The 16,448-nt window shown below is 37.7% G+C and overlaps 2 protein-coding genes across 3 annotated transcripts; one reads left to right on the top strand and one right to left on the bottom strand.

Moving 5' to 3' along the window:
* Positions 1-5,978: 5,978 nt before the first annotated feature.
* Positions 5,979-8,901, top strand: LOC103337285 (ATP-dependent Clp protease ATP-binding subunit CLPT2, chloroplastic). 2 transcript variants are annotated; one of them, XM_008240449.3, is made up of 5 exons: positions 5,982-6,324; positions 6,444-6,482; positions 6,579-6,688; positions 7,241-7,420; positions 8,525-8,901. In XM_008240449.3, exons 1-5 carry the CDS (start codon positions 6,086-6,088, stop codon positions 8,680-8,682), a joined length of 726 nt encoding a protein of 241 aa, XP_008238671.2. In that variant the 5' UTR covers positions 5,982-6,085; the 3' UTR covers positions 8,683-8,901. The 2 variants fall into 2 exon arrangements, with proteins under 2 accessions (XP_088897675.1, XP_008238671.2); XM_089041549.1 differs by lacking the exon at positions 6,444-6,482 and having other exon boundaries at positions 5,979-6,324.
* Positions 8,902-9,050: 149 nt separating this feature from the next.
* Positions 9,051-10,942, bottom strand: LOC103337286 (MATE efflux family protein). Its single transcript, XM_008240450.2, has one exon. It carries the CDS (start codon positions 10,788-10,790, stop codon positions 9,267-9,269), a length of 1,524 nt encoding a protein of 507 aa, XP_008238672.1. The 5' UTR covers positions 10,791-10,942; the 3' UTR covers positions 9,051-9,266.
* Positions 10,943-16,448: the final 5,506 nt, after the last annotated feature.

Raw genomic sequence — 16,448 nt, forward strand, 5'->3', positions numbered from 1 at the left:
AGGTTACATACATTGGTCATAAAGACCCATAGTAAGCCACCAAATACCAATTAATAACTGCTACAAAAACCCAGATGAGACACAGAGGTGCTTCACGGCTCCTCATCCTCTTCAAACCTCTCTTGTTATTTCTTTTGTTTTCTCTCTTCTCTTTCTAAATCTTGAATGCAAACCAACTGTTGAGGCCCAAAAAATCCATGGTTGGGCCCGAATAAATTTCTAGCCCAAGACGATATATTATTGGAAAAAGATCCGATTTGGAGCACATGAAAGTATGACATACACGAGTCATACTCCGCATGCCATGCTAAATAAAAAATCCGTCAAGCTAGGAATTGAGATTAAAATTATAAAATGCATTTAGCTCTGCAAATCCATGCCAATTATCCTATCAAGCGCCATATTTAAAAGCATGCCAAGCAACATGCCATGCCAAGCGGGAAATTATTATTTCACACCCAATCGCACTACAAGCTTGAGTGGGCCCAAGCCACTCAAATGCCCGGGGCTTGCTTGAGTGGGTTGTGGTATGGATGGTAACGAATTGTCATGGGGCCCATTGATGGGCCGAGAAATGGAAGTCTCGGGTCGCTTGGGGGCCTCGGGACTCAAGCCCATTTTCTTAGGCTCAAACGTGGGTAAGCACAAGAGAGGAAATAGCCCAATTGCTTCAACTACAGTAGCCCAACCAAAATAACCCATTACTTTAGATAGCCCATAAAGCCCAAATATTTGGTGAATTTAACCCACTTATTAGATGACTTGGTCTTCTATATTAAAGGGCCCATACCATTTGAATAAAAGGAGTCCAAGGCCTTCAACACTTGGCTAAAGCAGAAGGCCACGAAGAAAGCCAAAGATTCACATGTGAGGGGCTGCTGGGAGAACAAATTCCAAGTGCAAGCATTCAAGAAACCAAAGGGTATTGGCACGCAGGGGAAGATGCTATCCCTTAAACCAGCAGGCGCACCCATTTTCTTTCCTTCATCAGATTTGGCCGTGAAAAGGAGGAAAGAAGAGAAAAAAGATGGGTGAAAATGGAAGCTCTCCTCTGAAGCTGCTGAAGCCTCGAGCTCCCAAAAATCCCTGATTTTGTGGGATTGGGCAGAACTGATTTTTGCCTCCATGAGGTAAGTCAAGAAAGAGGAGAAGAAAGGAAGAGGAAAGCTTAGCTAGATTGGAAAGAAACCATTAGGGTTTCTTGGAGAAGACCCATTACCAGCAGCTATAAATAGGACCCCTTCTACCCAACACGACACAACCCACAACCCAGAACCCACAACCTTCAGAGAGCAAGCTTTCTCTTTCACATGCAAACCTAAGAATTTTCGTGCTATCCTTCCTCATTTTTCTTTATTTCCCTTTTTTTGGCAGATTGATGAAGCTTTGACAGAGTCACTGTCAGTTTCGGAAACTGCGAAAGTCACCCAAAACTCTTCACCATCCTTCTCCCTCTTCATCAAACCTCCTTAGAACCTCTCTCCCTCTCCATTAGAACCTCTGTACCTCATAAGGAACCCACATATGTCTCTCCTAAAGTGCTAAACCCATGATAATTTTTGCTCCCATGCCATAAGTCACTCATGCCAAGCTAGAATATTTATCTGTAATTTGTTGTCATTTTCATTTGTGAAGGTAACCAAGGAGTTTCTTAAGGCGTCATCACCCTTTCGAGACATCCTTGGGTCTTGATCTTCGAACTCAGACACAAGGGGACACTTGCATCAGATTGCTCTTTACAAAGACCCACTTCTTTGCGAAGAAAAAAAGCCCCTACACCAACCAAATTAAATGCCAATCAAAACACACCTTTTAATTTGCCAAACTACTGAGACCAATATGGATGCAAGGCAGCGGTTTAGGTCTTGGAATTTGGTGATTTTTGGGTTTTTAAGTATGACAGACAGAAATTGATTTTGGAGGAAGGAAATTGACAAGAGATGGAGGTTGTGAGAGGTTGAGAACAAAGACGACGATGGTTGACAGAGGGACGATGATAGAGGGTTTGAGGGAAAGAGAGGGAGAGGGTTTTGGAACGAAATCAGAGCGCCAAATTTGAAACTTAGTGAAACAAAAAAAAAAAAAAACAGCAGCACCTGAACAAAAATTCGAGGAAACAATCAGACATCTATGATGCCTAATAACCCTCAAAACAATCATACATCTATGATGCCTAAGCCCTAAACCAATTTCTGAGAAACCCCTAAACCCTATACTTATTTCAAAGAACCCACTAAACCAATTTAAGAGAAACCCCCAAACCCTAAACCAATTTCAAACAAACGCTTAAATCAATTTCATACAAACCCATAAACCCTAAGCCGTAAGAAAATGTCGATGAACAATACCTGTTTGAGGTGAACGATGGTGTTGATCTTCGATGAACAGATTCCGTTGGGAGAGGAAAAAAGAAGAGAGAGTGACAGCTGAGCGACGAGAGACGAGAGAGTCGAGCTGAGTGACGAGAGAGTGAAGAGACTGTGAGAGACGGAGCCAATAGAGAGCTGATTGGCGGAAGGTAAATTTCAGAAAAAATGTTAGGTGAGCAATAAGTGGACAATAAATATATATTTATAGATGGTATTTATAAAATTTTTAGGGAGGGATGATATTTCCACTTAAAACTTAAAAACCGGTGGCATTAAGGGCTATTTCCCAATTTCTTTTTATCTCCAAAATTCTATCTAATTTCTATTTTGACCCCTTCTTCTTTTAGTACCTTGCTTTTTTTATTATTGGAATTACCCTAATTAAAGTTGGATCGCATGAAACTTTATCTTCACAGGCCCATTCGGTTTTTCTTTTCCCTGCATGCCCATTCGTTAATTTCTTGCTAATTCCAACAAATTAAGAGCACTAGTCTTGCCTTTCCAAAAATAAAATAAAAGTCTTGAATTTGGCTATGATTTGCATCCTTATGGAATTTTTATGTTTTTCAATTAGTATTTTGTTTTTCTGAACTATTGATTTTTGCCCGAACATCTTTAGCAGATGATGAATTATTCAGTTAAGAAAAGTGGGCTTATGCAACAACAAATAAACATGAATATTTTAGAAGGGAGAAGTCATGGGCCGTCCTATAACTAAGGCAAGGTAGGCTACTGCCTACCCCAAAATTTTCAAAAATAAAAAATACCCATATAAAATAGGCTAACCCATGTGAAACATACAAACCAATGCCCACCCAAAAAGTAAGTCATATGTTATGTATGCATAACCTAAAATTTATCCTCTTTAATTATCTCCTCTTTGATTTTTGGAATTTTGTTGAGATGTTTGATTTGATATTGGTATTGTTGAGATGTTTTGATTTGTTGTTGGTATGTTAATGTTTGATTAAAGGCATTGATGTTATTATGATAATTTATTTGATTTTTTGTTGGGATGTTGGATTAAATAGGTTATCTTTTGTTATGTCAGATCACAATTCGAATCTCAAGAAAATAAAGAAATTGTTGGAATTTGTTTTTAAAGAAAAAGAATAGTTTTTTTTTTCGCTATACTTTTACTTATGTATAGAGATGCATTTGAGGGTAAAACTCATTATGTCCTCATACTAGGTGTATATTTTTATGTTTATTAATGAGATTCACTCATAACCTTGAGTTTTTAATGTGAGTTTCACCCAGTTGAATTACAAATCCTAGATCCGCCACTGGGAGAAGTTATAAGGTGTTGATATTATATCATTTTGTGGGGATTATATGGGATAAGTATTCTTCATGAGTAATCCTTCTTCTACCTTCAATTTGATAAATTTTTTTTTTTTTTTATAACATGCTTTAAATATAGGAAATTGACCTATCTAAATCTAATCATAGGAACACAACCAGAGGCTCTCTCTCTCTACTAGTCCCCAACCCTTCAGCGTCGCTTTTGGGGGGGAGGTGTTCTGCCCCTCCTCCCTCCCCTCATCTTCCTCTTTTTTTCTCCTTCCCCCTTTTCCCTCCTCTTCCTTTCTCTCTGTTTATTTCTCATTGTTTCCCTCTTTCTTTTACTGTTTCCTCCTCACCCTCCGTGGTGATTTTGCCTCACCCTCTGTGGTCCCCACCCAAAATGGGTGTTTTTCCCCTGAGCTTTGTCTCATATTTGGGGCTTCTTGCCTTCACTTCGGTTTCCTTTAGTTTTTTTTTTCCTGTTTTTCCTCAAGTTAAGCCTACTCTGTGAGACCCTTTATCTCCAATCTCTTCATCTCCTTTCTTCCCCAGCCACCTTCACTTTTCACCCTCCACTTCTTATATCTACACTCTCCTCATCTCTTCTATGTAGTGATGTTGTCCATCCATGGCCAACAACTTCATCTGGGCGTTTGTTCTCAACTACCACCGTTTGCTCATCGGTTCCTCGTCCACCACTCATGTTGTTCTTCCTCGGTGGTGTGTGGTGGTTCGTGGCTGCAATTAAAGTGCATCCTGCACTTCACACTTGGATTATGGGAGCACTTCCTCGCGGGTGGCCTGCTCACCCCATCTTCCGTTGGCCTTTTGATACCCCCGTGTCGGTTACTCCTCCTTGGTGGTGGCGATCTGTTTCTGTGGTGTTGTTGGCATGCTATGAGTGGCTGCTTCTGTGTTCTAGATCAGGGTTTCTTTGTTTAATATTTTATGGGCTTTTGTTATTTATTTGGTTTTCTATCATTGGGCCTGCTATACGTGTTGGTATTGGGCTGCATTGGAAATGAGTTTTCTCAATTTATAATGTTTCCCACTATTAATGAATAGTATTCCCTGACCAAAAAAAGGAACACAACTAGAGTTTCATAGCATTGGACAGAGATGGCTACTTCCATGACCCAAATTCATATGTAATAAAAAAAACTATAAACCAAAAACGAAAGTATTTGCGAAATGCTCTCTACACTCCCTATTAAAAATAACTTCCACTTACTTTTAGCTTGTATTTTGTTTATAGGTTACTAGCCTCTTCGCACGCACTTCCGCGATTGTGAGAGGCTTTTTTTTTATAAAAAAATTTAAATTTATTTTAAAATTAAAAAAGATAATAGGTAGTTGTGTTCCATAAAAATAGGATTCATTATCTGATTTTTCTTTTAATTTTAATTTTTTAAATATGAAAAAGTGTGAATTTACCATATTATTCTCATTTAATTAATAATTTTAATTCTTAATGTTTGCATTAACTAATGACATTTTTTGGTATTTTGAATGTTTTACCATTCTCTGCCTTTTGCTTTATATATGTATATATAAAATATATATAGATAATGTATTATGTTATTAGATTATATGTTTAGAATTTATAAATATAATTATTTAACTTTGTACCTCCTATTATCCACACAATTTCATAATTCACAAGTTCATCATTCTTAATCATGCGAAATAGAACATGTAAACAAATGTATATAGCATGTGGTTTGCAAGTCACACTCACTTCGTGTTCTAACAAGATGTGCATATTTAAGTTCTCAACATGCAAATATTTTTTTTTAAAACTGTTTGTTGAAATGGCTTTTTTTCTCTACTACATTGCAATCGGTGTGTTGATAAACAGTAGAAATAACAAAACAATTGAAGATAGATCACAAAGCTGTATTACCATCCATTTTGAATCGGATTCTAAGGAACTAATGGATTGCATCAAACATCACAATCATGAAAGCAACAAAATATTGGTGTAAAACGGTTGAAATTTGGTGTCTAAGGGATGATGTTTGTGGTGAAACCTCTCAAGAAATAGGTTGAGTCCAATTATCAACACCCAAACTACAACTAGCACAATTTCAACCGGAAAAGTTATAATGAGGGCTTAAAGTGAGGAGGTTATTTGAGGAGGTCAAATCTCACCATCAACAAATGTAAAGAAATCATGGGACTTAAATATTTTAAATGTTTCGAAGGTCGGATCGGTCTCCTCAAATAACCTCCTCACTTTAACTCCTCATTGTAAAAGCTCCCCAATTTCAACGGCCATAAAAGAATTTGGGTGGAAGGAAGCCCAACCCAAGTTCAAACACAAAGGTGCACAGAAAACGACGCGTCTCGTTCTTGCTTCCAAGTTACAAATTCCAATCCATATCCTTCCACATATCCAATTCACTGAGGCTCCATTTGGTTTTCCAAAAATGGCCGCTCACTCTCTGTCCAAGCTTCCAACATCTACCACAGCTCTCATTCCCAATCACAGAACCAAACCCGGCCTAGATTCGCCAACTCTGACGCGGAATTTGAGACCCGACGGTTTGCAGAAGCCATGGCTGGGAGCCAACAGTCTCTCGCTTCAGTCCTCAAGCCTCAGAGTCAGAACCCAAGAGCCAAAGCTACGACCTTTCTCTGCCACAGTCTGCCTCAGCCTCCCTACAGCGTGAGTCCCGTTTTCTCACTTTTCCAAGTCCCTCTTTCATGAATTTTCAATTTTGTTTCTTTTTCACGTTTTGGATGACCAAGCTGTTGTTTCAGATGCTTCTGATTTGGTCATTACAGAAATGTGGAAGGAGTTTCATTCACTGAGAAAGTGCCCAAGTGAGTGTCTTTTTAATATCTTTTGTGGGCTTAGTGTTTTTTATTTCTGGGTTTGTTGTTGGGATTGAGGTTTTGGTATTGGGTGAGTGGATGCAGATGGTCTTGGAGGGCTATAAAGTCATTTGCCATGGGTGAATTGGAAGCCAGGAAGCTCAAGTATGCAACTACTGGGACTGAAGCAATTCTTATGGGTATCCTCATAGAGGGTAAGCAAATTTCTGACTCTTTTAAGCTTTCATTGTTGTTAATTTTTTAGTTAATGACTCAATTGCTTTTGAATGTTTTTTCTCTGATCATAGTGCAAGTAGTTGGGTTGATTGGTGCTGCTATAATTAAGTATTGATTCCATTTTCGATAATGTTGTATCCGATTTTAAGATGGAGTCAAACAATCAGAGTTAAAGGACTAGATTATGTAAGACTAGAACTGCAAATTTCGAAATTTAGTTGGTTGCGATGTGCATGAGTATAATGTAGTCTTCAAGTGAGCTGCATAAGTTGAAGCTTAGTTAGAAAATTGTGCTGGTTAGAAGGGCCCTTGTGTAGTTGTGCGCATGCTTCTATCTTATGCATAATAGCTTAGTCGTGAAATTAGGAAAGTTACAATCCAAAAACAACAACTAAAGGCTAAATGGGGATGCAAATATAAGATACAAAGCGTCTTCTTACTATATAAAAAAAATCTTACGAATATCTGACCACATACTTACTCTGTACTGATTATATGGTATACTTAGCCATCTTTGAATTGGGCTGCAGGAACCAGTCTGGCTGCAAAATTTTTACGGGCAAATGGAATTACACTTTTCAAGGTTCGTGAAGAAACGATCAAGTTACTTGGGAAAGCTGACATGTGGTTCTTCAGTCCTGAGCATCCCACATTGACGGAGGAAGCTCAAAGAGTGCTTGATTGGGCTGTTGACAAAAAGCTAAAATCTGGTGTGTTTCTGGGATGTTTGATTCATATATAAATTTTTCTATTTTGGAAATTCTTTTGATTGGCCTTTCAAATTTTTTTGTGAATTCAAATTGTTTCTTGCATGTCTCCTGAGCTTAAGTCTACTGCTGTCATTGGAATCGCATGGATGCTCGTTCTAGTAGCATCTTAACATGCAGACAAATATATGATTACAAATATGTTGATAGGTAACGTAAGATGGCTGAGATGAACATGGATATAGGCTAGTAACTTCTATTTGAATAGCGTAACATATGATTTTGTAATTTTTTTTTTCTGACGTTGTTTAAATGTTTACTGTATTCTGTAATTTCATTTTTTATAATCTTCCATCTGAGAATTTGTATGCTTGAGAGTGTAATCTTTTAAAAATATAGAGCTCTGGGTTAAGTGTTATAGTAAAATTCTTTTCATAATTGCTTTGTATAAGAATTAGTCAAGTGAAATTTGTCCCTAGTCGCAGGAAGTGGGTAGGGGGATGAATACTCAATGCATGGACTGGCTTCATTGATGCATTATTTTTGGGTTGAAAAGAAACAGTAGTAAACGTATCTCGCATTATATGGGTAAAAGATTTTGGATTCTATGGCAGCTTCCATCTTCTAGAATGGGTCATTGTAGATAATGGGAGCTGAGCTTCCCTAGAATGTAAGAACAATTTGTGTTTTCTTGAAATGACACAGTTGTTTTTGTTGTTGTTGTTAGTTAATTAGTTATTAGATCCAATTTTCATTTCTATGACAATGACAAACTTTATCTTCCAATGCCATGTAAAGTCCTATGCTCGATGGAGCTTGAAAAATTAATTGTAATTCTGCTTTGTGAGATGGGAATATCAGATAAAATGGTTTCAATAATTGATTAAAAAAATTAAAAATCTCATTTATCTGATTCTTGACAGCAACCTAGATAATAGAACTATCTGAAATCGAACCTGTGTTGCTCTTGCTACTTGCGCAATGTCCCCTCACTTGTGGAATTGCGGGATTGAGCTCCAAGGGCACATGAACATCTTTTCTTTGGCAAATCAGAATTGTCAAGTCTTTTTGCTTTGCTCTAAAGTCCTTGCCATTTCTCAATTGCAGGTGATAGTGGGGAAATTACAACATCTCATCTGCTTCTTGGCATTTGGTACGAAGTGGAATCGCCGGGTCACAAGATAATGGCTACCCTAGGCTTCAATGAAGAGAAACTGAAAGAGCTGGAGTCTCTAAGTTCTAAACCCGGATTCGTTGATGGATGATGTCTTCCTTGTTTGTTCATTGGGACCTGTGATATAAATTTCATCATCAAGTATGGAACAATGATGTTATTCAGAGATGTTTAATGGGATTGCAAGTTCCTGAATGGTAGTCTGCATTTGATTCCTCTGAGCTTATACAAGTTCATCAACATACAAGTAATTTTTGTTGTATTTGAATTTTGGAAACTGGAAAAAAAAAATCTGCAATAATTTCTTCTATATGGAATGCTGTGTGACTACTTATATAGGCGATTCTTTTTGCCATGAATTGCATTGTCTATGTATGCATTTTTTAGGCCTCATTAACCTCTTGCTTTCCAGAAATTTCTTGACTGCATATAAAGTTGGGCACTTTTTACTCTAGGTAGTTGTTTAATTTACATGGACTCATGAAGAAATAACCTGGGAACTACACAAATTACTCAAAATTTATCGTTCAAAACACGTTTCTAGAATTGGCCATTGGAGCCATGGTTATGTAGTGGATGATCCAGAACCCTGTAAAATTTTACCTGTTCTGGTTTACTAGGATATGACTCAGAGTAAGAGACGTTTGTGTTACAACAAATACTCTCAGGTTATTCTTAGACTTCAACATCAGCTCTCCCCATGCTTTTATTATTGCCATCTTTGTTAAGTTCTGGTGCTTGACATGCAACTGAGGCAAGTGTTTGTGCCTTGCAAGCTTCTTCGTCCCAATTGATCCTTACAACAAACATGAGAACCAGAATCAAGCAAGCAACCATCCCGATCAAGAACCCTATCAACAATCCACTGAGCCCAAGTGCAACCTTGAATGCTAAAACAACTCCCAAAGGCAAGGCCAGGAAGTAAAACCCTCCAAGATTTGCATACATGGCTAACCACGGCCTTGCGGTTCCCCGGACAATTCCTCCACAAACTGCTAATGGGAAATTTACCACCTCCACTAAAGACATTAGCAGCATCATCTTCTTTACACCTCCTACAATTCCCTTATCATGGCTGAACAAAGACCCCCAACTTCCCCTGGCTGCTAACATCACCAAGCCACCTATGCAACCTGAGACCACACTCACTGCTATAGACACAAATGCAGACTGATAAGCAGGGCCCGCTCTGTTTGCTCCAAGCTCATTCGAGACACGGGTTGAGGCACATGTTGCCAGAGAAAGCATGACTGAGTAAAGCAAGTAGTCGAAGTTTAATATAATGGCTAAAACTCCCACTGCCTGCTTTGCATTGGCAAGCCTGCCTGTTAGCAATACCAAAATCTCATAGCACCACCATTCAAGGCAGGTAGTGAGGCAGCAAGGTCCACAAAGCTTGAGCAGCCTAATCCAATCCCCAACACCTTGATCAAGCCACCCCCCTTCCTTCCAACCCCCTTCCTTGGCATTAATTTCAATCCAGCACACATACAAGGCAAGTAGAAGCACAACCATGAGATCAGTGATCCACACAGACATTGCAATTCCCTCAAGACCGTTGGATTTTGCAAGCAAGATATTGATCGGTACGTGAAGCGCAAGCGCCAAAGCCGAGCAGAACATTGAAGGTAGTGTGATGCTCTGGGAGTTCAAGTAGGCTTTGAGGGGACAGAGCAATGAGGTAATTACCAAGTCTGGCAGGAGATACAAAAGGTAGCTCTTTGCAACTGTTGAAATGTCTTCTTGTTGGCCAAAATGGATGAGGATTTTGTCAACATTGAGCCACAAGAAAGAAATAGGAAGTGTTACAAGCAGTAAAAAGAAAGTTGTCATGAGAAGGGTCTTGTGAAGGAGCTTAATACTTTTAGCTCCAGAAGCTTGACCACATATAGGTTCCATGGCACCACAGAGCCCATTTAAGACAGAGAAGCCAGTGACATTAGCAAAGGTGAAACCAAGCGTGCCACCGGCCAACTGAAGCTCTCCGAGCCTGCCAAGAAAAGCTGTTGTGGTTGCTATCTTGGCAAACCATGTCAAATTCATTGCCACCAAAGGAAGAGCTATTCCTCTTTGTATTTTGAGCTCTAAAAGCATGACCTTGAAAAAGTTGGCTGGCCATTTTTGAGTGAGAGGTAGGGATGAAGGTGGCAGAGAGGCTCTCTCTCTTGGGTCCTCTTCCAAATTTGATGTTGCAGACATTGTGTAGTTGAGCAAAATGGCTTGCAGGCTTGGTGGGTTTGTTTCAAATATAAATTTCCAAGTGAAAGATGAGAATCTGGTTTTTCTAATTTCTTGTTGCGTTTTCTTTTCTCAGATAAGGTTGATTATTTTTATGAATGCATGGGTTTCGTGAGGATGTTTGTTTCTCAAAAGAAGCAAATTGGTAGCCTCTTTTTGTAACTGCCAATTATGAGAGAGAGAGAGAGAGAGAGAGAGAGAGAGAGAGAGAGAGAGTTGGAAGTGGATTTATAGTGCGTGATGAGATTGTGTTGTGCTTGTGAATTAGGTTAATAATGATAGTGATAAGAAGAAATCCACTTGTAGTAAACTAAATTGCAAGAGGTAGACTCAAAGAAAGAAGAAAACCCAAGATAATTTAATGAAAAAGGCTAAGAAAAACTCTTTTTTGTAGAAAGCAAGTTGTGCACTAAAATTACCAAATGCCTTCATTGCATGTCAAAGAAATCATTTCTGGTCAAACAACTGCCACATAAATTTGATGGAATAAAGCAAAGAAAGCAGAAATGGCTAATTCCCAACTTAAATTATTACTAGAAATTCTGATAATGTTCATAGAGTGCACAACTTGGTTTCATTTCAACTACTATTTCTGTGGTTGAACAAAAACTTGGTGTAAATTCGAATTAAAAATGATTCAAAATCAACTTGTGATCAATGCAAAGCCTTGGAGGCTTCGATTCTTATTCAGAATATTTGTTTTCTTTACATCACATGTAAATCTCATGTCACATCATTTTCTAGATATTCTGATTTCTGATGGTGGACGGCCATATTCCCAAATAGGAATTTGGGTTTGTTGTACAAATGAATGCAGAATGCTCGAATAAAAAATATGTTCAAAGGACGTACGTCAGAGAGCCACTAACTCATGGATCTATCATCGTCATTTCCATATAATTTTTTCCTTTCTTTTCTTTACCGTGAGCATGCACTACTTTGCTTTCCACTTGTTCCCCATTAAAAAAGCATGCATATCAATTATGAACCTGAATCCTAGTGAGTAGTCACTGTTGTCTATTTTATGGTTTTGTTTTCTGGTGGAGTTCTACTCAAATCATCTCTCCATGATTGAGCATATACAACTCCATTTTATAGAAAAAGATGGGGCTTTTCTTCTTCCGTGATAGTATTGAGTGGCACAATAATCTAGTTGAAAGATAACATATAAATACTTGCTGGATTGTTCTGTTACTAGATATTATCAAGTGGCAAAAATAGTCCTCTTATTTCAGAGTAAATGGGAAGGACAACAAGGTTGTGTGACACATAGCATGAACCCACTGCTTGCTCTTTGATTCTGTGCTATACAGTAGAAGATGACAAGCTAGACGAGTAGAGAAAGATGACTTGTATAATATTGATCTTCAATCCTCCTATATATTAAGCAATGTTTTGAAAGACGAGGTGTAGATGCGAGGCGTGTCATCTTTTAATACATGTCATCTTTTAACATGGCTTGTTCCTGCTATTCAATATTATCACGGGGCAAAAATAGTCTAACAGAAGTTTTTCTCCAATTCCAGAGTAGGTGGAAAGGACAACAAGGTTATGACACATAGCATGAACCCATTACAATAAGCTCTTTGATTCTGTGCTATACAGTAGAAGAGGACTAGCTAGAATGGTAGAATATAAATTTTGAGTGCGCATCTATTTTCAGAGATTCGGAATTGAATTAGTTACTTCTATGAGGTCAAGTTGGATTAGGGAAATCAGTGCATTGTTTAAGCAGAATCAATGATGTAAGTTTGATGGATATAAGGAATATGAAAAAGGAAATATATATCTTAAGGAATAGGTTGATGAGAGAATTTAGTACAAAATCAAATGATGAAATGATAGATAGAGTATTCTGAGATGCAACATTGTTAGGAATGTCCTGTGGATCAAAGAAATAAAATAATGAGGAACAAACTAACAAAATGCAACTTTAACTGAAACATATATAATCAAACAAGATGCTTAATGACCTGCTAAAAGAAAAGCTAGATGCTTATTACCTAATCTTGGTTTTTAATAAACTCTGAATTCTCTGAAATTGTGATGCTAGAGGACCAGCTGATCACATAATTTTACAGTTGATGAGTTAATTAACAACTTACCATCATAAATAATTGATGTAATAAATACAGCTGATGCTCTGAAATAGTGGTTCCTTTGAGCAATGAGGTCACTGACTCAGTAGCTGAGAAGCTCAAGTAATAAACTCAACGCATTGTGCAAAGCTAGAAATTGATGTGTGATATGAAAGAAAGGAGGTTAGGCTCAGCCTATCTTTTGCTACAAAGTTAGAGTGGCATCTGCATCACTCTGCCTGTGAAAGTGGCACTGCAGATAAGTAGTGATGAGATTGAGTGAAAGATTAGGCAAGGCACAGACCAGAAAGAGAAAGGCATTCAATTAGCTAAAGCACCCTTTATGCAGAAAGAAGTTTAATTTGGGTTCAATTCAAGCCCTGTAAAACATACCATCACGTCACCATCACTTTGGTTACAAACACTGCAGAAAAAAGTGGTCTCTAAAAGTTTTTTTTTTGTTTTTTGGGGTTGAGGGGAGTCTCTAATAAGTTTATCTGTGCATGCATAGGATGTGTAATTAATCAGCTCATAATAAATGCATTAGAGTTACAACTTACATCTGCATGTAGATCTTTTAACTGGATATTAATCTCTGGCTTAATGATCACAAAGTAAGATATATTGTGAATTGTTAAGCCTAGATAATATCAGCAGAAGATATAGGTCTCCCAAAGCCTGTTTATAGGGCATGTAAGGACAGACCTGGGAAAGTTAGGTGAGGAAATTGAGAGGAAATGGAGAGAAAGTAGAAAAAGTGAGAAAAAGATAGAATTGATAGAGATTAAAAATCAGAGAGAAAGAGATAGATAAGCAAAGGAGAGTGATCTCCATCTAGAATTATTCACATCAATGTGGGAAAGCTAAGTTGAAATTTGGCCATATGCATACTATTAATAGATTACTTTTACGGACAATTATTAACACTTTGAGTTACATTTTGGTATGACACTTTGCAGGCCCAACTGATAAATGTAATATCTGAATCAATTGGGCCTGTTTGGTAACGTTTTCGGAAAATATTTTTAGAGAATATTTTTAGAAAATAAAAACGAGAAAACGAGTTTGCATTTTCAAGATTCAAGAATGTATTTAATAACTTAATTGAAAAACAGTTTCATAAAACAAAAACAGTGAAAACGTCTCATACTCTCTCTCAATAACTCTCATGTCTTACAGCAAACATCTCTTCTTTTTCTTTTTTCTTTTTAGCTTGATTATCAAAGCTATGGTATCCTCTCCTTGCACATCGCCTAATGGGGCCACGGGTTTTGATGGGGTCAATTTCCAGATCTTTGGTGCCTCTCTAATGAAACCTTCTGCATTTTTGGCAATATTTGTGTGATGTATGTACTGAATCAGCACTGACCATGTTATGTTATTTGGGCAGAAGGCAAGATTGGAGTCTGTGTGTACACCACTTATGATTCTCTCTGAGATTGATATGCTTTTATGATGTAAAGAGAATATATATTTTGTTGTGACTTCAAGAGTGTGGTATGTGTGTAGGGCCTTGTTACCCACACAATAGGTACAAGATAGCATACTCCATCTTATATATCCTCATTCTAATTGCAGTCATTTCAAGTTCTCTACTTCAACATGTACAATCAGAGCTATGTTCCTTTAGTCGCGTACGCACGCTTGAACAATTTCTAATCGTTGCTTTGTTTGAGATCTACATTTGATCAATGAAGAGTGGGAAATTAACCTTAGCTAAATCCGTACAATTTATATCTCATTAGTGTGTACCATATGAAATATGTCTTTGTAGTGCTAAAGATTCCACCATCTTTTATGTTATAAATTCTTGAATTATATTTGTGAGAAAATAAATATTATTGCTCATTTAAAGTTTTTTTAACAAAAAAAAAATTGGTTTATACTTTTGTTTGTTTAATTTAGGGACCACTTTACACTTTGGCCAGGACGTATCTTGGACCAAACTTTTGAGAAAACAAAGATAAAGCTTACATAATGTTGTAACTGAAATTTGCTGGATGTGATTTAATTTGGTTCGGAGTGTAGTTATGGGTTTTTGCGTCCTAATTAGATATTTTCGTGCGCATATATATGTATTTATTTATTTATTTATTATTATTATTTTTGTGTGGGTGGCTTTTTGGAATATTTTTGATGACCTAATAGTGAAATATTTTTGAATATATAGAGGACTTGTAGATTTATAAAGTCTAAACTTTTTCAGAGAATTTTTTTTTTCTAGAGTTGTTGGAAATATTACTTGAGACACTTATTGAATAATATCTAACCTCAATATCACATATGTAACAAGAATCAATTGGGAGAGATGCATAAAGAACCGAAACTAAGAGCATCTACAATCATGCTCTTTATTTTTTAGTTAAAATTTAGCTAAAAACGTATAAAAAGCTACTTTAGTTAGGAGCTCTCTATAAAATTGTAACTTCAATCATATTCTTTAGGTTAGGGAGTCATAAATGCTATAACTCTTTTTTAATTGGTTCATCTCTATAAATAAATAAATAAATAAATAAATAAATATATATAATAGTTAGCATTAATTAAAGGTTTAAAATACTCATAAAATAAAGCAGCATTAAATTATAGAGAGTCATTAGGAGTTCTTTCTCTTTCCTCATATTTAGGCCTCCTAGGAGTTTAAATTATACTGTCGGCAAAGACCGAGAGGAGGGACCATATAGACCTCCTCCTATAAGTCACCATGGAGAAAGGTATTCTAAACATCAAGTTGGTGAATAAACCAATTATGAGCAGTAGCAATAGATAAAAGGTAGCAGAGAGTAGTAATCTTGGCAGTAGGGGAGAAAGTCTCAATGTAATCAACACCCTTAATATGGCTGTAGCCTTTGGCGACGAGGCGAGGCTTGTAGCGCTCGATGGAGCTATCTGAATTGTATTTAATTTTATAAACCCATTTGCAGCCAATGAGCTTGTGACCATGCGGTAAAGGAACAAGTGCCCAAGTACGATTGAGTTGCAATGCATCCAACTCGGTTTTCATGGCAAGTTGCCAATGGGGATCAGAAGCAGCTTGAGCATAATTGGTAGGCTCACAGGTTCCTGAAACGTTAGCAAGAAAAGCATGATGCGAAGGAGAAAGACGATGATTGGAAATAAAATTAGATAAAGGATGACGAGTACCTGAAGAAGGGGTTGCCCCCGAGGGGATGACGAGTCGAGGAGGTAGAAGAGAAGCCCACAAAATAATCTTTTTGCCAACGCGCTGGGTGCGTCGAACGAGTGGAGTGTCGTAGAAGTGGTGGGTTCTGGGCATCAAGTGGATAAGGAGGAATTGAGTTAGCAGTAAACGCGGGGACGACATCTGTGGGCACAATAGGGTTGGGAGGAGAAGGAGGCCTAACACGGGCTGGGGACAAGGGGGACAGTGGGCTAAACACGAGCCCAATATCCAAAGGAGGGAGACTAGATGTTGGAATGGGAGAACCAGGTGGTGGAGTGGGTCCGGAGGTGGGTTGGTAGAAGTAGAGTGGGATCAGGTAAATGGCTATGTGTATGTGTAGTAAGATTGGGTAGATGG

Source organism: Prunus mume, linkage group LG7 (assembly GCF_029339155.1).
Source record: "Prunus mume cultivar Tortuosa linkage group LG7, ASM2933915v1, whole genome shotgun sequence".
Taxonomy (NCBI): domain Eukaryota; kingdom Viridiplantae; phylum Streptophyta; class Magnoliopsida; order Rosales; family Rosaceae; genus Prunus; species Prunus mume.

Excerpts from the sequence above, each read along its gene's own strand:
- LOC103337285 (XM_008240449.3), top strand. The coding sequence starts at position 6,086 with ATGGCCGCTCACTCTCTGTCCAAGCTTCCAACATCTACCACAGCTCTC. Across the intron at positions 6,483-6,578 it reads TTCACTGAGAAAGTGCCCAA|ATGGTCTTGGAGGGCTATAA; the intron begins GTGAGTGTCTTT and ends GAGTGGATGCAG. Across the intron at positions 6,689-7,240 it reads TATGGGTATCCTCATAGAGG|GAACCAGTCTGGCTGCAAAA; the intron begins GTAAGCAAATTT and ends ATTGGGCTGCAG.
- LOC103337286 (XM_008240450.2), bottom strand. The coding sequence starts at position 10,790 with ATGTCTGCAACATCAAATTTGGAAGAGGACCCAAGAGAGAGAGCCTCT.